At 43.4% G+C, this 23378-nt stretch overlaps 5 protein-coding genes across 5 annotated transcripts; 3 read left to right on the top strand and 2 right to left on the bottom strand.

Moving 5' to 3' along the window:
* Nucleotides 1-1758: 1758 nt before the first annotated feature.
* Nucleotides 1759-3739, bottom strand: LOC131286909 (hydroxylysine kinase). Its single transcript, XM_058315918.1, has 4 exons — nt 3435-3739; nt 2709-3033; nt 2207-2629; nt 1759-2121 (listed from the first exon to the last, which is right to left on the bottom strand). The coding sequence occupies exons 1-4, from the start codon at nt 3737-3739 to the stop codon at nt 1921-1923; spliced, it is 1254 nt and encodes a 417-aa protein (XP_058171901.1). The 3' UTR covers nt 1759-1920.
* A 475-nt stretch (nt 3740-4214) lies between these two features.
* Nucleotides 4215-4729, bottom strand: LOC131286910 (uncharacterized). Its single transcript, XM_058315919.1, has one exon. It carries the CDS (start codon nt 4672-4674, stop codon nt 4357-4359), a length of 318 nt encoding a protein of 105 aa, XP_058171902.1. The 5' UTR covers nt 4675-4729; the 3' UTR covers nt 4215-4356.
* Nucleotides 4730-7537: 2808 nt separating this feature from the next.
* LOC131288277 (Y+L amino acid transporter 2) lies at nt 7538-16429 on the top strand. Its single transcript, XM_058317396.1, has 5 exons — nt 7538-7934; nt 8536-8731; nt 14855-15225; nt 15314-15763; nt 15833-16429. Exons 1-5 carry the CDS (start codon nt 7741-7743, stop codon nt 16161-16163), a joined length of 1542 nt encoding a protein of 513 aa, XP_058173379.1. The 5' UTR covers nt 7538-7740; the 3' UTR covers nt 16164-16429.
* Nucleotides 16430-16930: 501 nt separating this feature from the next.
* Nucleotides 16931-19021, top strand: LOC131288278 (signal recognition particle subunit SRP54). Its single transcript, XM_058317398.1, has 4 exons — nt 16931-17067; nt 17151-17956; nt 18035-18296; nt 18361-19021. Exons 2-4 carry the CDS (start codon nt 17172-17174, stop codon nt 18826-18828), a joined length of 1515 nt encoding a protein of 504 aa, XP_058173381.1. The 5' UTR covers nt 16931-17067; nt 17151-17171; the 3' UTR covers nt 18829-19021.
* A 758-nt stretch (nt 19022-19779) lies between these two features.
* LOC131288276 (glucosidase 2 subunit beta) lies at nt 19780-21951 on the top strand. The gene is made up of 2 exons (XM_058317395.1): nt 19780-21248; nt 21320-21951. Exons 1-2 carry the CDS (start codon nt 19816-19818, stop codon nt 21567-21569), a joined length of 1683 nt encoding a protein of 560 aa, XP_058173378.1. The 5' UTR covers nt 19780-19815; the 3' UTR covers nt 21570-21951.
* The last annotated feature ends 1427 nt before the right edge of the window (nt 21952-23378 follow it).

Below are 23378 nucleotides of genomic sequence, written 5' to 3'. Positions count from 1 at the left end.
ATTAAAAACACTAGAAAATAATACCTCTTTTTGATTTAGCTTTTAAATTGATTGAATTTAAGAAGAGAAGGAGCAAGATAGCTCATCATTGACGATTCGTTGAATTGCGTAATCTTCTTTCTACTGTTACTATACGGATAACCAACAATATTGAAACTGGCTTAATCTGTTTCAGATATACTCTCAGCGTGGAGAACCAATTCACCAACCAATGCCTCATTTATTGGGAGCACTAGATAAAAAAGATTCAAAACCTTTTATTACATTATCTAATAAAACCCCTTCCCCTCATTTTCAGTTGCAATTCGCGTTGTAAATAGAATTTCGATGATGTTGGTAAGAAAAAACTCATGAATAAAGTATGAATATGCTCACTTTACTTTCTGGGGGTAATAATGTGCAATTAAAATTCGCCAGCTAATATCATTACTGCAGACATTCGAAACTTTCTATTGTCCATCAAACGTCTATGGAATAAAAACCCCTTTTCCACACAACGGGAAAAACTTTGACTATTATAGAAACCGAAAGGCAAACCATAGTTTGATAATCAAACTTTTAATAGTGCTTTGCAATATTTAAAGCATCATTAACGGCGAACACGTGATTCAGCTGGACTAGCAAGCAAAAGGTACCAGCAAAAGGTAAAGCTTTACCACCTCTTACATAAAAAAAACCGCATGAAAACTGTCGCATTACTATGCGAACGCTTCAACGCGCTTCTACGAAAAGCGTTGGTTTTTACCCTCCAGAACCCTGTATGTAAATGTCAATTCATTCGTTCTCTTCATCTTTCCTCACTTGAGGTTGTTTGGGTAGATAACTACGTGATCGAAACGAGGGCTTCCTGACTTTCCAATTGAGAATCGGAAAATATATGTTCCAAGGTTTTTTACCTTCCATACTACTTTTAATTAAGTCCATGAAAGACTAAGATAAAACACTGATGATGATTCGATAAAATAAAAATTAATAACACCGAAAATGACAAGTTTTGGGCAGTGTTGTAATATACTTGAAAATGACTTTGGTTTTTTTATGCGGCACAACATCCCCAAGTGGGACAAGGCCTCTCTCCGAGGAGAGTTTTCGGTGACCGAAAGACGGTATATTATAGATCGGTGGTCAGCCGTTCGTAATACTGGGGGATGCCAGACTTGAAATTCGATCCCACACCATGACTTTGGTTACCCTCACATTATTGTTAGCTTTACTACAGATTCTTCTCTCATACGTGAATAGTCAGTGCTCACGTGCAGGGCAGAGGTCGGTCACATTCAGGATTCGAAACCATAGTGCTCAAGTCAGAGTTTTAGCCAGTTTTAGCCCACTATCATTTACGACTAGTAGAGGGCAAAAATAGAATGATCGAAAATGGAGCTTTATGGAGGTGAAGAATATTTTTGTAAATTTTAATTTTCCTCTCCACTCATTCACAAACCTATCAATAAGAATTGTAATGTGTAAGACAAACGTTTTAAGCAGAAAGTGTCTAATATTCAGCGTTGTGTTATAAAAAGATAATTATACACCCGCAGCTACAAAAGTCTCCACTTCCTAACTACACGTTTCTCAGCAATAAATGTCTAAAGATATTTTTTTAAACTGAAGCTGAGCTGTTCAACTAACATACACTTGATGTGACGTAAAATCTTACATTCGTTTAAAGTTAGCATCCCAAAGATTGAAATTTGTATTTGAACGTAAAAGAAATCACCACTATTGAATTGAAATAGTGCAGAGTTACTAAGCAATTTATTGTCGTACAATCATCAACTTTTACATGAATAGCTGTAACTACTAATGTAACATGAAAAGCTGTTACTTTTCTCAATAATAGTTCATATAATATTGCTTTCAGTATGATATGATAGTCATATTAATTGAAATTGATCAAAATCGACTTCGTCGTCAAACCCATTATTTGGAGCTCCGTGTAAGATATTCTTCGGCCACTGTTGCCCATCGATCTAACAGATTTTTATCTGTTTCATTCCAAAGTGCTTCCAGTACGCTCCAGCCTCGGGCTTGTGTTGACAGAATGTACTGATTGTTGGCATCAACCGTAGCCGTATACAAACCAAGCACAAGACTCTGACAAATCCTGGCGGCGATAGCGACCTGTTCAGAAGATGAATGTTGTTATAATAGATTTCCTCTTCCAGATTGTTAGTATAATATTCTACACTAGTTTTTTTTTACTCACCCTTAGTACGTCTTTTTCATGTTGAGGAATCAGTCTTATCATGCTGTACCCCGCAATCACCAAACCGCCAGTATCCAAGTCGTTGGATTCCAGAATCATGTATGTCATAGCGATGGCCAGCTCAAAAACATACCTTGAATAGCAAACGTCGCCGAAATCTATAATACCCGTAATTTCATAGTCCTTGCTGTTCGTCGCCTTTTTATTCACGATAATGTTGTGCTCGTTGAAATCTCCATATATCACGCCTTGCTCGTATTCATCCAGATTAGGAACGATGCGACGCTCATAGGTACTCAATACCTGCTCGATAATTCCTTTGTGGTATTCATCTTTGACCACATAAATGAAATCTTTCAGCTTAAGGAAGTTGTCCAGCATCCATATCGACTGTCGATTCACAACCATTTCTTTGTCAATGGACTGCAAACAAATGGAAGCAAGAGAATATAAATAACAGAGAAGTAGAAGAAGCCGGCTTGTTTCCTTTGAATATACTTACTTTAAGCGCGGAATCGATCCTAGCGATAAACTGACCCGCTTGATAAAAAATGTGATCTGGATGTGGTACTCCATGGAATACCTTCCCCGGAATGTATTCCAGCAGTCGTACGACATGATCTGACTCCCCCAATTTCTCTACGGAGTGATATTTGCCATTGATATTCTGCACGGGTAGGGGACATTTGATATCGAGCTTACAAAGATGTAGCATTATTTCGCTTTGCGCATGAAAAAACGATTCATCCTTCGAGTCAAGCGAGTTTGCTATCTTCATAACGTAACCGCTCTTATTGATTGATTTTAATATGGGATTCTTGACGTAGCTAGATTGGAAAAGAGAAAAAGAGAGAGAAAACATATAAATCAGGGAACAGACTTCACCGTTGATTCCAATTATCTACATATTGACAATTTAAATTCCACACCATATTGGTGTTACACGCGGCCCTCTAACTGCCATGACAACTGATGTTTGATGTCATCACGACCGATCTTCGAGGCCGCGGCCATCACAGCCGTGACATATTCATAAATCGAGTAATCACGTGTCTCTCGCTGGCGCAAGTAACGTAACCGCAGTGCGAAACATGGTTTTTCACTCCCGAGTTTAGCGTTTCGTTACGGTTCGTCTTTCTCGCTCAAGCATACACTTTGAACGATAAATACACTGCCTTTTGAACGTGAAAACTCGTTTGTGACATTGAGATAGATCAAAAAGGCTTACCTGTCTGCTTGAATCATGTAATTGCGATCATCGTATGAATCCAGTTCACACATTTCCAGCACCGTAATTCCGTACAATCTTTCGGCCAGCTTGCGCACATCATCTTCTGATACTGTTGGACGAATTTGGGATCCTGGATTAAGCGTTTGATTTCGCTCGGTAGAGGATTTTCCTCCACTCATAGACTCGCCAGCTTCTGCTGGATTTGTTACTTTTCGTTGATTATCGGTCTTTTCGTCGCAACCATCGTCATTCTCTTTATCCTCGGTTGGATTATTTTTTTTAACAATTGTTTTCATCTCCATTTCGCTCGACACTAGGATTGTTGGGAGCTTTCTTCTGTATTGCTTTTACCAGTCCACGAAATCAATCGTATCGTTTTCTTCCTTCCTACGAAAGGAGGGACGTAATCAGGCCACAGATTACAGACCAGCGCACAACTCACGCAGCTACTGCTCGAGCGAGTCTCTACACTCGTACTAAAAGAGTACACCGCGCGATCCGTATTGCGAACGAACCGATCACGAACTGATTATGAGCAAAGCGCAGCGCTGCACACAAGGTACCGCTCTGTGTGAGCTAGCACTTATGGGAAAAGGTTATCGCCATGCGACTGATAAAAGACAAGATAAGTAAACCCGCCTTGACTCCAAGGGAATCATCTTGTTTCTTCAATCAATGTTTCTTCCGCTGTCGCATTGTCAACAAGTAAAGGCTGCACCGTGCCTTAATCTTTTCCGACGCCTGTCAGCAGCATCATCTCAACTCACTTGTGAAGCTTTGTTTGGAAAAGGGCTTTTATTCATTTTAAATTCAAACATCCTTACATTAGCGTTTCTTATATGGATGTCATATTAAGTTAAGGCGTTTCTTAATCAATCAGAATGCTCTGTTTGCCGGCGTGTTTGGGAGAAAACAAACTCTATGAATCGAAGTCCTGGTTCAGCTCGTCCCCGAATGACTCATCGTTTGCCTCTCTACACTCATCCACGGTGGTCGCATTATTTATGCGCTGCAGGAAGGAGTTCAACAGAAATTTGTTGATGGTATCATTTTGTGTAAACTCGCGGACTGTAGGTTGGTCAATTTGCGATAAATCACTCTCCGCACCACGATCTGCGGGTATCTGTTGATGGTTTGGATCCGATGAATCCCCGCTTGCTGTACCATTCTGTCCAACACTCTCTGCGCAAGACTCGCTGGATTTGCTGTACCCTTCAGACGTTTCAACGGATGGCATGATTTCAAGTTATTCAAGAATATGGAACGATGAATAACGTAAAAAAATGAAAATACTCTATCCCAACTGATCGCTTCACAGTTCGACGATGTAAAACCAGAAAGAATATTTTGAACCCAAGGGAGGTGTGGAAAAGGTTGTGAAATATAAAGCTAGTTGACATTACGTATCGAAACAATTTGCTGATGTCAGTGCTCAGACGCATTAAGGACTGTTCCACACAGAGTATTTGGACCGAGTTTCTACAGCCGAGTATTTGGACACAACAACTTGCACTGCATTTGGCCGAGCATGCCTCCGTATGGAGGAAGCCGACCGAGGATTAACGCTTTGACGGCCGCACAATTCACGGTGTCGCAACGCTTTGCAACCGGCACGTTTGCACTAGTTCCTCCGTATCTGGCCGTCCTGTTTGATCATTCTTTTTCAATTTTTATTATGATTTACGTACGAACAGCAACGCGCCCTGCGAAATTTGTTTACTTTCGGATCGGATGCAAACTGAAACGGAGCCATTACATCTATAGATGAAGCCGACCGTCAGAGTGTTAACAATTGTTAACAATTAATGCTCCCAACTGTGCGGAATGCCGAGTATGGTGGCGAGTATTAAATTGGGAGCCAGGTGATGATCCCAGCAGCCAAATCATCATGCTTTCTTGTTTTGTTGGTAACAACTGTCAACTAGACAGAACGAGAAAGCATGATGATGTCGGAGCACCCGTCACTCATCATACTCGCTACCACGATTTGTCCACGGTACCTGTCATTTTTCATGACACTTGAGGTTATTACGCTTCCAATCATAATAATTATTGCCATTTCTTCGTTTTTTCCAAAGTGTTGTTTACCTTTTGTATGGCACAACGACGAGAAAATTGGCAGGTACCGTCGACAAATTGCGATACTGTCAGGCAGCGTCCACACGGCATCGTAGCGTAGCGATTTTGACACTCCGTCGTAGTGTAAATGTTGGTCGAGAGGCCTTAGCCACGGCCATACAAAATAGTTGACACTACGATGGAGTGTCAAAATCGCTACGCTACGATGCCGTGTGGACGGCCAGTCAGATATTGTATGGTATTTGACAGATAAAGTCGGCCGACCGATATTTTCGTACGATAATTTATTTGTCAACAACATTTGATTTTTATAACCCGGAATTAAGGCATTCGTTTGGGTAATCAAGGTGATAAAATTCATTTATCTTTGTTAGAATTATAAAAATAACAAAAACACCTGCGAATCTGACTTCCGAAAAACTATCGACCCACGTGATTTTCGCTTTTTCTTCGTGAATTTTATGACAGCCCTCCAGAAATGAGAAGATTTTTATTCGTGCTGAAGACATTTTGAGAAGAACCGCTGGAAATGTCTTGCAGACCATGCGTAAACAATCAATCAAAAGATTTACCTGAGCAAGTGAGCATATACCTTGACTTCCGATGTCAAAATGCTGATTTTGTACTACCTTTCAGCAGTACACATTCCTTGGTACTATGGCCGTGGTGACATTCAATTCACGTTTTTATGCGGATGCTTTCTTTCAAAATGATTTTATTTAGTTCAACGATGTAGTTCAAAACAGTCTTCCATCAATTTACAGAATATAAAGTACAAACTCTATGATTAATGATGTTAAGAAAGTACGGCAACATTCCTATTGATTGCCGGTAGTGTGTATACATTGTAATCGTAGTATGAAGCTCAAATTTGTGACCGCGAGCCTCTGCGAAACATAAACATCCTTTCGTTATGCCTACGTATAATTTCTTCCAATTTATATGTAAAGAAACAATTCCGGAAGTATTCAGAAAGGTAGTGTGAGGAAACATTAAGAATATACAGTTACATCTTTGCTACCGGGTGTTTCTTGGAACGTGCAAGCGGTCGCAAATTTTGCGTCACTCTCTGTGTACCGTGGAGTTTCCGCGCAAAAGCATTCCAGCTACGATCGAGTGAATAAGAAAGTGCGGCGCACTATGTTGGTGAAAGCGAGACAGAGCAAATCCGTAGTAAAAGAGCATACACATGCGAGAGCACGAAGTACGCGCAAAGCGGTTACAGAGTTTTCGATAATTAAAACTAAGTTGATAAACCACTGTGTTTATGTTTTAGGAGATTATAATTTTTGGAAGAAACAAACATAAGAAAATGTGGATTTCCCATGAGCATTATTGTACCTCCAAACTTTGGAAACTGATAGCTGCAATATTGAGACACAAGATAATTTGACATCAATTTCCACAACGTGTACAAGGAGTGGCTTGTTCTTCGTGCAAGCTCGAATAATTCAATACTTCGTTTAGCGTGTTTTCTACGATACCGGAAACCCTGTACGTGTTTTCAAGCGTTCTTGCGCTTTCGCGGCTGATCGTCATGATTTTTACTTTACCGAATCAGTTGCAATTGAATAGTCAGCCGGACATCAGCTCATGGCGGCGCGATTGAACACTGTATTGAAGAAAACATAAGTAAAATTGTTGTAAAGTTGGCTCTCTAATGTTTTACTTAAAATGTTTGTGCATGTTGTTAGTGGTGTAGAATCTATAGTTGACTGCCATGTGTGTGGACGATACTCTACCATGCGTGTGTTTTAAAAACGAAATACTTTTAATGCGGAAAATTATGCATGTGCATTAATCAAACCAGTGTTGTCACATTGTCGAATGGCGTTTACTGGTACTACGGTGCCTGAACAGTAATATTTCAGAATCCAGTGAAACATTTTAATAGGAAGAAAGGGTTCCAGCGCATAAACACAAATAAATGAATTTATCTTGCGATACGCAGGTGTTGTTTTGATAAGCATCCACCGAACATTCCACAAGTGGGTCCGTGGGGTTGGTGCGCGTCATTATTTTTCAAACCACTATCAGGACCGCACCGGCAAGGACTTAAGCAAAAGACAGGAGTAGTCGTGCGTGAGGTGTGGAAAATTTAACCAATTTTCGTCGTATTGTGAACTTTCAGCATCCAAAAAGGAACCAGTTTAAAGAGATCGTAAGCCGCTGGCTCTTGTTGGGTACGGGTTTTCAAAAGCATTGCTGACCGTGTTTAGCAAGCATGACAAGAAAGGATGTGAATAGTGCACCACCCGAAGCGGAGACGGCCGCGGTCACCCCGGGCAACGCTGAAGGAGGTGATAAAATTGTGCTCAAACGAAAGATCACACTTATCAATGGAGTTGGCATCATCGTGGGAACAATTATCGGTTCCGGTATATTCATTTCACCAACAGGTGTTTTTGTCTTCACAAAGTAAGTTATCTAGTTTCCAAACTAAGTGCATCAGTAAATTTTGGCAAATCATTTTTCTCATCTAGAGTATTTAGAACTTTTATGAAGAGTATTTTGCTCCTTTCATTCATTCAATGATCACCGATCTAGATTCTTTTTGAGAGCTCAAAACTTGTTCAAAAATAATCAGCAACCATAAACACCCAAATTACCCATAAGACGGTTGCCACGTGTTGCAAACTAAAACAAGCAGCGCGCAACGAACAAGCTATGCCGGTGGGGAATTCAAGAAGAATCCTACCGGAAAACGATACGAACGAACGTAGGTGTTCGCTTTTTGGTTGTGACCTGCCTGGTTGGAGGTTGGAAAACATCGGTGGTTATAAACCTACTGATTATTTTTGTTCCTGCGTTCCTTCCTTTCTTACATTCGTTTGGTTACTGCTCATTGTTGTAATGGTATCGAAAAACCAGTTTCAGCTTCTTAGAAGATCTCACCGGGGAAGAAATACCATTTAATTTCCAATCCCTTTTCACCCTTTTCGCAGCCGTACCGCCAATATCGCTACGGTTTGTTCTTCCTTACCGGCGTTTCATTTCCCGTTCTGGTTGTATTTTCCAGGTCAGTTGGATCTTCGCTGGTCATCTGGACTCTCAGTGGCATCCTGTCGACGCTAGGTGCCCTTTGCTATGCCGAGCTAGGAACATGCATTACACGCTCCGGCGGAGATTATGCGTATCTGCTGGTCGCGTTCGGACCACTTGTTGGATTTCTTCGCCTGTGGATGGCACTGCTTATCATTCGTCCTACCACGCAGGTACGTTTCGCATTGCTTTAGATCCAAATGTGTTCGTGCCCTGTCATGGAGAGCGGCGCCAGAAGGGGCGTGAAATGTGTATTCTTTAGCTTTAAAGGAATCCACTCAACATTATTCTAGACATCATGGCGCTGGTTGAGATATTTACCCAGCTTGCGTTTTCTATGCCCCGTTATATTGGGCTCCGAGTCATTAAGGACGTACAAACTTCTCCTAGCAACCACCTGAAAGAATACTTCGTCCTTTTCCAGCATAACAGTCATGATGTTTGCACAACAAATGATTCCCCGAGAGCCTTTTAGGCCTCCCCGAGAAAGATAACGCTACGCCAATTCATCAACAGGCCAAGATTGTTGTCCTGGTCCCATCTCAAGCAAACCACAATCCTGCTGGACTAAAGATTAATTATTCAAAGCTTCCGTACTACCATAGAGGATGTCTCATCGTGATACCGTAGCGGCTACTAACTATTTCAGCTGATTCATTGTGCCAATGTGGTTGGAAGCTTGGGCCAGAGAAATTAGAAGAAAAAATCCACAGATTTTCTTCGACTCAGTATAATAATGATTTCGTTTCCCTCTTTCCGTTTCTATCATTCGCTGACCATATTTGTAAGCTAAACAGTGACCATGAACTCTGGTGCTGTGGAACGGTGCTATGTCCCTTCGATTTTGTTTTGGTTTTCCAGCAGCCTATGGCTTCCGATCTGTACGCATTGGTGACGGAACTGGTAAACAAGCTGCAAAGATTTGCTATGATTGCATGGACCTATCTCTCTAGCTTCTGAATTGGATTACAGATTGGATTGACTCTAGTGTTTTTCCTTCGTTTTGCGAATGGGGGACGTTTTCGTCCGAGGGCGGATGGAAAAGCAAACCCTAACGGATATGGGAAATGCAGGTTTCCTATCAGCTTACGTGAACCTCTAGGGTTACTTTCCCTTTGCGGGATTGATTGGAAGCGAGTAAAGTGTTTGAAAGCTCTTTACTGATTGAGATTTGATGTATTCGATAAATAAAAAGAATACATCTTGGAATACTGCTGTATTCCACAAAATCAGTCAATCTTTTAAAAATGCAATTGATTGCTTGCGAGAACATCCCGGTTTGTTTATGCTCATACCTGGGAATTTAACCTGCATGTAACAAGTTGTTGCTACAATAATTAGGCAGTTCTTCCTCTCTATTTTCACAGGATGGGCCAAATGCAGGCACTTTGGCACTGCCAGATTGCAGTACTAAAGCGTTTGCAATGCTATCAAAATCCATTTGATATCGTGTTGTAATGGTATCAAAATCCAATTGTTGATAAGTTAACGAAGCGACAGGAAGCTTATCTTCCACCCAAACTGGCAATCCAATCCGGTTCGTCGTTGTATTCGTATAACTCAATTAAACCACCAATTAAACGCTCATTGACCGCCTTCATTCATCGTACTCTCTCCCGCGTGGAAATTGGATTGTTAATAAACCAGCAGCTTTTGCTAAAGTTAGCTAAATACGATTGACAAGCTGGTGCTGTACTTTCTAAAGAGCGCAAAATATTACGTAATGTATTTTCTACCTCGACCTACATCAAGTTTTGGGAACAAGAACAGTCACCAATCAAAGGGACACACAAAAATGGGCATCGAATCCATTCTTAGCTAAAATTGTACTCGCATGGATATGCAAATTGTAAACGGATGGAAACGGAAGTTGACGTCCTTTTCGATGAGAAGAAGTCGCACGCAATGCCACTGCTGGTGCCACAGGTTGGGTGCTATTTTTAAATAAAAATATTTCTCCGTGACGCAAAGACGTAGGTAAAAATATGTTGAAAACGGACAAGTTTTCAACAACCTGAAGGTGCGTAGTGTAATTTTATCCATTACCGCCTGGTCCATAGAAAAATTGTGAAGACAAAGCAATCCTTTTTTAGCCAAAGGTGCCGAAGGCTCGACGGAATCGGCTGATCATCGCTTATCAGTCAAGGTCTTCACTTCTGGGGAGCGAGGGACCATGTCGCCGTACCATCGGGAAAGGGCAGTACGTGTTTGTCCGCGTGTATGTCACAAACCGACCCCGTTTGTTTCGTTGAAGTAATGACGCACTCTTGTTCATGTGTTTTCGACTCGAACGAGCAGGCCATGCCATACATAAGAGATTTTCTATCTTTTTCCACAATTGTTAAAAACTCTGCGACATCTATCAATCAACACCGGAAGGTCACGGGAAAGAAAACTCCTCAGCATTTTTCCTTCTATTTGTAACAACCTATCGGTACCAAACGAGTCTAAGCTATGAAGACAAAATTGTTTTTGGGGAGGCGAAAAATACAAATGACAAGCGATAACAGACCACCAGCGGAACATAATTGGATAAAATCGCTGATCTATTTATTGATTCATTTATCGAATCGTGTCTGCGGTACGTCTGATGTTGACAATAGGTGCCATCTCTGTACCAGTGCAATTAGACGTTTTGATCGATACCGCAGGGTCGCAGGAATTCTTGTCCATGTTCGTGAATCCATTTGTTTGCAACTGCAGATGGGTAAAGAGAAGAGAAAATGTGAATATTATAATTAAAGGACCGCGTTAGGCAACGCGCAACTTTGATTTATGGCTGCGACCTTACCCCATTTTGAGCCTAAAAACACCGGACAAGCACCGTGGAGTGTTCGGGCGTCGGTGGAGCCGTTAGCGTGCATGTTGTACCAGAATATTGCGGATCCTTTACGCGGGAAAACACCTACTCCAAGTTCTGGGAAAACTGTTGCTCCCCCTAGCTCCACATCACTCAGCTGTACCAGAGCATAAACCGTTTAATTACATCACTGCGCGATAGATTTCAGTCAAAATGTGTATTACTTACATAGTACATCACCGTCGCTATACGATTTCCTTTGCCTATGACGGGATAAGGCTCCTTGCCCTCCTCCGGCACAACATAATCGTGGTGTGGCAAATAGTGGCCACCAATGCCATAGTTTCCAATCTGAAACTGCTCAGCTGCGTCCATCGTTAAGCCCGTCATGTCTGCCGTCCGACGCGACAATCTTCGTACGAAAGGATGCATATAATCCTCCAACCAACCATTGCTGCTGGTACGCGATTTGGACACTTCCTTCTTATCGTCGTCACCGACCATCGATCGCTTCAATAGTGGCTTCGAGATGGTAATCAGCTCTGCGATCTCCTTATTCGAAACCACCTCATGGTACACGACAATATACGGTTCATGTTTTAGTTCTTCCAATTTCAATGGAGCGATGCGTAGAAAATGTGTCCGGTTATGTTCGTACCGGCAACGCAACTTGGCCAGTTCACTCGGCGGCCGTTGAAATTCTCCTCGACAAAGACTGGGATAGTTGCCATAATCCAACGGACGTGCTTTCGGGGGTAGACCATGCTGTTTTTTATAATCAATCCATTGCTCCAGCGGACCTTTGCTCTTCAGAGCCCTAGCATTGTCTGGCTGCAGTTTGAGAACGTTGTTCGTAAGCTCCAGTGCTTCGTCATATTCACCATCCTGGGAGAGGGCGTACGAGAGCGAGTTCATAATTTCCACTTTGCTTATGCCGGGATTTTCCGTCGTCCATCGGCGCAACGCTTCCCGCAACCAGCCGATGGCGTGCTGGTAGTTTCCACCGTCCGATATTTTTACCCCAATTCGGTAGCAATCGGCCGCTGTAAGTTCGCGGCTAACCTTTCGTTCAAGGATCTTCCCACTAGCCATGTCCTTCGCATCGAGCAGATACATATCCTGCAGACGCACCAATCCATCCGTCACTCCCAGCAAGTCGTCCATCGTTGGCATCGTGGTAGAGTTCTGCAGCTTCGCGCCAACGTCCAGCTCCATGAACGTCCGTATCCGTTCCCAATCCGACACGAGGCGGTTCGTTATTAAAAACGCATTTATCGGGTTAGATAAGTACTGTATCTCGTTTTTCTGGGCCAGCTTCAGCTCTCTCATCAGTAAATCACGTTGTCGGTTGAGAAATTCTACCTTTTGCTCATGCAACTTTATGTAATGCCCCAGACTGGCTACGAGTGATTCTTCTAGCTTGACCAGCTGACGCATTTGTTCGACGGAAGAGTAGTACTCGCCACGCACGATGGTCTCTTGGTTCAAGCAGCACAACAGCATTGCGCCGATACCAAGTGACAGAAATTTCCACAGCACTGAAGATGCCATCGTAGGCTCTTACCAACCAGCCGCTACCGTGTCTTCAATGAACGAAATCCACTACACTCCGACACGTCGTATGCTTGCCGGGTACTGAGTCGATTCGAAATGATCGAGTACTGACGTGCCAGCCCTAGCTGCGCTAGCCGGAGGTTCTAAATTTTAATCACTGCACTCAACGTGAAATTTGGCAACAAGCCGATACATTGACTGGTGTCAATGATAAGAAGGCCCGCAAGGGCAGAATAAGTTTTATCGAAAAACGATGTACTGTCGGTTCCATCCGTTATCGATCTACATGGGACGAAAATTTCATTTTCACTTCATGTTTGAAGTGACTGGTGCAAGACTGTGCCAAGCCGACCTAGCTCAAGGAAATGCCAAGTTTTTCTCTTCAGTCTTCACAGTGTAAAGTTCATTAGCTCGAAAACCAATAATTGAAATTTTGTTTTTTTTTCTGCGTTCTAAACAGCCGTACAATCACTTGCATGAACCCGGCGTTATCATTTGAGGTACAATTGATGGGACCTTTTAAAACCTTTTAATTTTTTGTCTTTGGCGGATATCCGTTTTGTTTTTCATTCAATCAGTCTTATGTGTTCATTTGACAGATTTCTCTTTTTTTAAGTTTGTTATCAACATTTTCATCTTTTAGCCACCATCAGTAACCAGCAACATTCACTTGCATTCTAGTTAGTTGACTGGTTGAAAATAAGTGAAGCGCGGAAGTCCGTCATGAGTTCAGCATTTGTGATGACGTTCCACTTGTTGATTTTATTTTCTAACACCACCATGCGTCCGTCGTAGGCGTTCCGGTTAGGATTTGTGGTTAGAGCTGTACTGACTGGCCAAAGCATGTTTTCAAAGCCGGTTTAACAGCATTGCTCATTTGAGTGCTCTGATGTATCGATTGTTACGATACTTTATGAACACCATGTGGCGCCATGAGAATAAAGAAAGAACATTGAGATTATGAATGAAATGTGATTATTATAATTTACATTGTAAATAACGCATGATAACAGATTTCTGAGGATTCTTTTTTTTAAGTCTTTCGGGATTTATTTCGATGGAAAACTATTCGCTTTTTTTTTTATTAAGTCACATTTGGAACCGTTATTTTATAAGTTTTTCTCGCCTCTTTACCTTTTATTTGATAGCTGTGAGTGACGATTTCTCAAAAGATTAGACAGCCGCTACTACCTTGTATTGTCGTCCGAGCCATGATCTCCAAATGTGATCATAACACATAATAATAAAACGTGAGGATAAGAATGTTTGCAAATAAAAATATGCAGACACCAACAACATAAAACGTATCGAAAACCTCAGATATTTGTTATTATATCATATATATTTGATATAACAGTTTTTTTTTTCTTAAGAAAAGATTCTGAAGGAGTGAATTACCCCAAGCCCCAAAATACTTAATATGGTTTTACTCTATGCATATAATGTCTACTTTTTTATGTTGTAAAATTTAGTTAAGAAGCTCTATGACAAGCATTCAGGAGGAAAAATATGATTTCTTAACTATATAAATATTTCTACACAGCACTTTAACCGTGAGATGGCATAATGGCAAGATCGTTTCTCTAATGTAAATACTATAGAGTATGAACTGGTCGCCAATAGCAGGACGTGAATGATGAATATCCATAAATTTTCTTGCTACCCAACAAACTACCGACTCGGGTAAACGGATGAAGTTTGTTGAAAGATGTGTTCCGACAATAAATTTGCTGATTGAACCCTTCCGCTAAAACGATGGGTTTCAGTTGTGTAATGTCAAGGGTCAATTTGTACAGCAAAGTTAAGGAACCCCGTGACCCTTCACATGGTACAAATTGCTTTACGATGAGCTGTATTACAAAATCTGATGTAATACATGTCTGAGATTTCACAGCAGCCGATTCATGCGAAAAAATGTCTTATTTCTCTCTTCCATTTTTAGGCTATCGTGGCATTAACCTTCGCGCAGTATGCGGTTAGGCCATTCTTCGAAGATTGTGAGGCACCAGAGATGGCGGTTCGTTTACTAGCAGCCGTTTGCCTTTGTTTCCTCACCGCCATCAACTGCATCTCGACCAAATGGGCCATGAAAATTCAGGATGTGTTTACGATCGCCAAACTAACGGCCCTGATTTCCATCATCCTTGCCGGGATGTACTTCATGGCTACAGAAACTCTGGACAACTTCCACAATCCTTGGGAGGGCGACTACGCGCTATCCAGCTTAGCTTATGCATTCTACTCCGGACTGTTTGCTTTCGGTGGATGGAACTATCTGAACTTCGTTACGGAAGAGCTGGAAAATCCTTACAAGTAAGCTACCTTAGTATTTCCCTGTATAGTTTTAAACTGAAAGCTTCTTATTATCCTTAACACTAACGTGTTTCGATGTTTTTTGCAGAAATCTTCCTCGTGCAATCTGGATCGCGATGCCCATGGTAACTGGTATCTACGTTTTTGTCAACATGGCCTACTTTGCGGTGGTGTCGCGTCAGGAAATGCTCGCCTCGATCGCCGTAGCGGTGTCGTTCGGTAATCGCATGTTCGGGTCCGTATCCTGGCTGATTCCGATCTTTGTAGCCCTCAGTACATTCGGCGGCGTAAATGGAATCCTGTTCACATCGGCCCGCTTGTTCTCCACTGGAGCGCAAGAAGGTCACTTACCGGCATGGTTTTCACTAGTGCACGTGGACCGTCAGACGCCCATACCGGCACTCATTTTCACCTGCATCACTTCAATAATCATGCTTCTATCGGCCAACGTGTTCGTGCTGATCAACTACTTTAGCCAGATTCTGTGGCTTTCCGTTGCTGCCAGCATTGCCGGCCTACTTTGGTTGAGGATCTCAAAGTAAAGTTGTTGTTATTGCGCTTCTTACATTTATCCTTCATTGAATCGAATTTCTTTTTCTCTTCCTAGACCAAATATGCCTCGGCCGATTCGAGTGAATCTAGCCCTACCGATTATTTTCCTGATATGCTGTCTAGGGCTGGTACTGTTACCATCGTTTTCCGAACCGTTCAACCTGCTCGTTGGTCTTGCTATCACACTTTCCGGTGTGCCAATCTACTACGTGTGCATTGTTTGGCGTAGCAATAAGCAGTCGAAAAATTTCTTCATGCAATGGATAGAACGGGGTTGCCAAATATTATTCAATGCTGCATTTGTTGACTGTCATCATGATCGTAAGCGGGATCCTGAATTTTCTGAAATGCAGACCAGCATCGAGGACAAAAGTGTGAGCCATTAAGGTGATCTACGGTCATTCGTATTATGTATGCTCTACGTGCTTGGTAACATAGGCGATTGAGCATATTTCTGGCTAATAGTTTGCCTAGTTCAACGTGTATCGATCAATGTGCGGATATTTTGTATCAGGAATCTCTAAGATTTACAACGGTAACGAATGAACGTGAAAGATCAAATCACAAAACATGAATCAGCACATAATAATAACAACAGAGCTAGTTGGTTAGCACCGAACCACGAATAAGGAATGCTACAACATTTGTTTGTAACGACTAGGGCATCGAAATATACATTTAGTTAAGGTTTTATAAACCGGAAATCCGATACACCGAACATCTGCGACGAAGAAGTTTCCTACTGTGAAGGTTTACTCTATGATCTTTGCTTATATGAATGTACTTAAAATGTGTACGAAGAATATAATAAATATACAGAAACATCGTTGTCTCAAGTGCTAGAAGAACTGCAGAATTTCAATCTAACAAAGTAAGTCGGCCTAGCTGTACGAACGAATCTGTTGGGTCATAAAGTTTTGTCCTAATTTCACCATATTTATTTGGTGTATTCGATTTGTAACAAAAACGTTATTTTTCCACGGCTTAATCTTTGTGTCATTAACGTATATTTCCTTTTTCAAACTGGTGGTAACTTCACATTGGAGTGACGTTTCCTCCTCATGTCATTATGTCAGCTGTCATCGCGCGAATGTTGTCCTGCTGGCACAACGCTGTGGATTGTAGTTCTTCTAAACAAATCTTTCACCGTCGTCTTTTACGTAGACAATTGCAAAAGATTGCTCCATTTCGATTGGCTTTGTATTTGAAATACGACGGAAAAGTGAGACGTTATTGAGCGTATCTGTTTTCATCATAGAAAACGTCCATTAATTGTTTGCCAGCCAGCTTGTATGTGAAGTGCATTCCCCAAAACCCGCGGATTGATTACGGCAGCGCGAGCAAGTCATTGCTGGTTTGTTTTTCTTTCATAGCTGCTACCAGCATTTGTGAAAATGGTTTTAGCGGATCTAGGTCGTAAAATCACGAATGCTTTGCATTCGCTCAGCAAAGCAACAATCATCAATGAGGAAGTGTTGGATGCCATGCTCAAGGAGATATGCACAGCCCTTCTCGAAGCGGATGTCAACATTCGTTTGGTGAAAAAGTTGCGCGAAAATGTGCGCTCCGTCATAGACTTCGATGAAATGGCCGGTGGTTTGAACAAGCGACGCATGATTCAGTCGGCGGTATTCAAGGAACTGGTCAAGCTGGTTGACCCCGGTGTAAAACCGTACCAACCGGTCAAGGGACGCCCCAACGTGATCATGTTTGTTGGTTTGCAAGGCTCAGGCAAGACGACGACCTGTACTAAACTGGCCTACCATTATCAGAAGAAGAACTGGAAATCATGCTTGGTTTGCGCGGATACGTTCCGTGCCGGAGCGTACGATCAAATCAAACAAAACGCCACCAAAGCACGCATCCCATTCTACGGTAGCTACACCGAGGTGGACCCAGTCGTCATCGCACAAGACGGCGTAGATATGTTCAAGAAAGAGGGCTTTGAGTTTATCATCGTCGATACTAGCGGTCGCCACAAGCAGGAGGAATCACTGTTCGAAGAAATGTTGGCCGTGGCCAATGCAGTCAATCCGGACAATATCATTTTCGTTATGGATGCCACCATCGGCCAGGCCTGCGAGGCACAAGCGAAGGCTTTTAAGGAAAAGGTTGACATTGGTTCGGTGATTATCACCAAGCTCGATGGTCACGCCAAGGGTGGTGGAGCTTTATCGGCGTGAGTACAAGAACGAAACGAAATTTCGCCATATGAAAAAGTACGGTACCAAATATTGTTGCGCTTTCTTCTCAATAGGGTTGCAGCAACAAATTCTCCTATCATCTTTATCGGAACGGGTGAACATATCGATGACTTGGAGCCCTTTAAAACGAAACCCTTCATTAGCAAACTACTTGGAATGGGCGATATTGAAGGTCTGATAGACAAAGTGAACGAACTAAAGCTAGACGACAACGAGGAGCTGATTGACAAAATCAAACACGGCCAGTTCACAATTCGTGACATGTACGAGCAATTCCAGAACATAATGAAAATGGGTCCATTCTCGCAGATCATGGTAAGAACAATAGCGGCAGGTTGTAGTTTGTTGATCGTAACCGAATCATATGGACTTTTTGCAGGGAATGATTCCGGGATTTTCGCAAGATTTTATGACCAAGGGTGGCGAACAGGAATCGATGGCGCGAATCAAGCGGCTCATGACGATGATGGATTCCATGTCTGACGGAGAACTTGACAACAAGGATGGTGCCAAACTGTTCAGCAAACAGCCAACCAGAATAACGCGCGTGGCACAGGGGTCCGGTGTGATGGAACGGGAAGTTCGAGACCTAATATCGCAGTACACAAAGTTTGCGGCGGTCATTAAGAAGATGGGTGGAATCAAGGGCTTATTCAAGAGTGGCGATATGACGAAAAATGTTAATCCAACACAAATGGCCAAATTGAACCAGCAAATGGCGAAAATGATCGATCCTCGTATGTTCCAGCAGATGGGCGGTATGAGTGGCTTGCAAAATATGATGCGACAGCTACAGCAAGGTGCTGGAGGATTGGGCAACCTAATGAGCGGTTTTGGAGGAAAATAGAGAGAGTGCGTTCATGTCCGTTGAACATTTCTAAATGGGCCGTACATATTCAGATCGGTGCGTTCGAGATAAGCACGGAGGCAAGTGGCGTGTGTATTTTTGTTATTTTTATTGGTTTATGCACGTGAGTGTGCAAATAATTAAAAAATAAATAGAAAAAATCAGTATGACTTTGAAATGTGAAAATATTTTACCCTTGAATTATTGTACAAGATATCAATCATTTTATATTAATTCTTTCCTGGTTGGTGCACCATCATAAGCAACTGTTGTAGGTTTACAATAAATAAAAAAATATTCTATAGTCACTTCATCAGTTCAAAATTCCAATGCTATGGTTGATGGATTTATACATGCGGATTGATTATTCGTGCATCAACACAACGTTGTTTTCCGAAAAGAACCTGAACCTGCCCAAAACTGAAATTCTTTTCATCCGATGGGATGATATTTAAATTCTTTTGATGCAACGTTAGAAGTGATTTGAAACCATAATCATACAATTCATCGAGTCGGCCAACAATATAAAGCAGTGTTGCTACATTCACTGAGACCAAGGGGTTTGCTTATGCAGGTAGTCTCATCCAGTTTTTTGAGAACCGCGATTTTTTTCAATAAAGATTTGTTTTTTTCTTCCTTCCTTCCCTCTTACTTGTGTAGTATCGGTTTTTTATTCCTTCGAATAAATTCTTATCATTTTCTCCAAACAAGCGAACAGAACAAATTGAGGGAACCTGCTCGTGGTTGACGTTGGTTAGGATGGCGTGTACATAAACTGCTAGTAGATAACTGTCACTTCTTGTCAGCATTGCAGTAACCTATCTTCAACAGAGCTCGAAGCTCGGGGTAAGTTTCCCTGCCGGGAAAATCTTTGATTTTATCAAACAAATATTAAAGAAACTGTTCAATACCCCCACCAATCGCATTTATCATTATCCCCACATAGAGAACAACATTTGCTAGAAAAAGAAACTACTGGCAAAAACAATGCACCCGCTCCAGCGAAATGGTGGCTGGTTGTTGTTGCTGGCCACGGTATGCAATTTCGGTTTGCTGGTCGTAACTGAACTACCTCGCCCGCGAGGTGTATCGATCTCACAGGCGAGCCTCTACGAGGATCGCGCCGGTAGTGGGCAGTTTGTGTGTCTCGATGGGAAAAAGGTAATTCGCCACGAGCGCATCAACGATGACTATTGTGATTGCGAGGATGGAAGTGATGAGCCGGGTACGGCCGCCTGTCCCGGCGGTACGTTTCACTGCACGAACGCCGGTTACAAGCCGCTCAACATTCCGAGCTCACGGGTGAACGATGGCGTGTGCGACTGTTGCGATGCTTCGGATGAGTACGGTTCCGAGGCGAACTGCGTCAATACCTGCAGCGAGCTGGGCAAAGAAAATAGACTACGCGAAAAGCAGCGCAATGAGATGCTCAAGATGGGCAATCAGCTGCGACTTGAGATGAGCCAACGGGGGACGTCACTGAAGGACGAACAGCGGGTGCGGCTGGCAGAGCTGGATAAAAGCCGCGCTGAAGCGGAAGCTCTGAAGCAGGAGAAGGCCGCACTGAAAAGTGAAGCGGAAGAGTTAGAGAACGCCGCCCTCAAGGTGTACCGTGACCGTGAGGAGGAATTGAAACGGGTGAAAGACGAAGCCGAAGCGCAAAGCAATCGCGCGGAGGCAGAGGAGACATTCCGAAAGTTTGATTCAAACCAGAATCAGCTGCTCGAGCTGGTGGAGCTGCAAACGAGGATAGTGTTTGATCGCAATCGCGACGGTGCGGTAACGGAAGATGAGGCCCGGTTCTTCTTGGACGAACGAGATCAGGTTGATTTTGAAACCTTCGTCACGTTATGCTGGCCTCGTATGAAACCTTTTCTAATGATGGATTCGGGTCTGTTCAAACCGCCGGCCGACGAGCAACGTGCGGTACGTGACGAAACGGAAGAGGCTGAACTGCATTCCGATGGTTACGAGTTGGAAGGCAGTGAACACGATGCCAATAAAGTACCGGCCTACGGTGATGAAGAATATCTAGCACACCACGAGGAGGAGGGTGAGGATGAACAAACTTTGGACGAGCATGAGGACGAAGACGAGGAGGAAGACGTTGGAGAAGGTGAGATCGAACCAGCGGGGGGAAATCAAAAGCCACCGGTCCAGTACGATCCCGAGACGCAAGAACTGATTAATAAAGCGAATGAAGCGCGTAACCAATTTTCCGAGGCGGATCGACACGTGCGTGAAATGGATCAAGAAATACGGAGCATCAAGGAAGTGCTTGAAAAGGACTATGGTAAAGATGAGGAATTTGCCGTTTTGAATGGGGAATGTTTCAACTTTGAAGATCGGGAGTATGTCTACAAACTGTGCCCGTTCGATAAAGCCATTCAGCAACCACGTAGCGGTGGTGCGGAGACGAGGTAAACGAGTGATTTATGGCAAAATTCTAAAACCATGTTGATGCTTTATACAATGCTTTGCTCTTTTGCAGATTGGGTACCTGGGATAAATGGAAGAACAATGGTGATTACAGTACCATGCTCTACTCGAACGGTGCCGCCTGTTGGAACGGGCCACAACGGTCGGCGCTAGTGGTTCTGGAGTGTGGACTCGACACTAGGATCCTTTCCGTTACGGAACCGAACCGTTGCGAGTACGAGTATCGGATGCAAACCCCAGCTGCCTGCGCGTTCCAGGAAGATCAGTCGAACGGCAACAAAGAATCGCACGACGAGCTGTAGTAGTGTACCACTGGGCAGCGAGGTGATTAGTACCACGTAGTGAAAAGCGGATGGGTTTTGTTGCTATCATTTCACATGCTATCCTCCGAATCATTTGAAGCATTCCTTCGCACGAAACGAAAAAAAGGAGGGGTAAATAATACCAAGTAAAGTAACGGGACTGAACTGAAATGTGGACGGTAGAGTGTGAAGCGAAAGATCTAAGATTCAGCGAAAAAATCGACACAGACTCGTTAAACAACATTTCGAATATCAAATCATTCCGGTAACGGTCAGATTAGTGGCAACTTATTTTCTAGCGAATGAATCCATCCAACACGCAAAACATTTCAAACGCGCAAATCTTTCGCTGTTTTATACCTATCGAAAAAATCATTTCTAGTGTAAAACCAGGCCACTTTGCGTAACATTTTTATTTTAATCAACAATTCATAGGGAAAGTTTTCATTCTACCTCCCGTTTTTACCATCATGCAGTAGTAAGACTTGTAAATCCGTAAGAATCAGCAGTGATGATTGACAAAAAATGTCAACGAAAGTGTACACCATCTAGAGATTTAAAATTGATTCGTAAAGTAAATAATAAAGGCCGTTTGGCGTGATTGTGGATGGAACATGGTGCATTTTTTTTACAAGGCGGTTTGGGGACTAATAGCCGCTCAAGGGCGGTCACTTAAATGGTTCGACGACATGACTCTGTGGCGACCAGGACGCCACCTGGCGCATATCAGTCGTAACTTAAAAAGGCCGGTTGGCGAACCAGGAGACAGGGACAGCGGACGCATGTAGAACAGGACAGCTAGGGAGTGCACGTTGCACTAGCGCGGATAAAAGCCAGGGACGTGCGCAACCAACTTCTCTTCTCTTATCTTATCGCTTCTCGGCCTAAAGGCGAAGATCAAAGTCTCTTCTCGTACCTGCGTGTCCTTTTGCGCACCGAGTCAGGCTCGTCGACCGCGTGATCGTACCGTGCACCACGCCGCGTAGCTTAGTCGCCACGAGTGAAATTAGGGACAAAATTGTACCTCCTTGTGAATAAATCCCTAAAACTGGTGACCCCGACGTGATCGTGCGCGATATAAGTACGCGTTAGTGCATGTGCGTGCGAGGCGAAAACTTTCCGTGGTCGCATACTATCCCGCGTGTGAATGTAGTGCCATTTCAAAACGGGAGTGTTAAGGAGCTAACCGCAGCGCCTTCAAAGACCAAAAAAAGTGCAGTGATATAGTGCCGTGGGAAACGAGTGTACTCGAACAAACACTAGCGAGGGCTCAGCGATGGAGTAGCCAAACCCACGCCGCGCCGTTACGAACGAAACGCACACACACACACACACATCGACGTCGAGCAGCGTGCTCGCATAGTGCAATTGCAGGCCTGGCAAGCCCGCAGGGCCGTCGAACCCAAAGCAAGACGACGATTTTTCGTGCCGCGATTTGCACGACACTACGTCGACGAGCACAACGCACCGGAGTACACAGCCCGTGCTACCGTCGTCCACGGATCGCCATTGCAGCCGCAGGCGTGCACAGAGACCGCCATTTTTGTCTGCACGTGCTCCCGCCATCGACATCGCAGCCGGACGGTGCTGACTATCGCGAGTAGCCGCCATCGACATCGCAGCCGGACGAGTGCTGACTATCGCGAGTAGCCGCCATCGACATCGCAGCCGGACGAGTGCTGACGATAGTGAGAAGTGCACCCGCCATCGCACCGAAGCCGCCGCCATCTTCCTCGCGTGCACCCGCCATCGCACCGAAGTCGCCGCCATCTTCCTCGCGTGCACCCGCCATCGCACCGAAGTCGCCGC

Source organism: Anopheles ziemanni, chromosome 3 (assembly GCF_943734765.1).
Source record: "Anopheles ziemanni chromosome 3, idAnoZiCoDA_A2_x.2, whole genome shotgun sequence".
Lineage (NCBI taxonomy): Eukaryota > Metazoa > Arthropoda > Insecta > Diptera > Culicidae > Anopheles > Anopheles ziemanni.
Note: the sequence above shows the minus strand (reverse complement) of the source record. Positions and strands in the feature narration are given on the sequence as shown.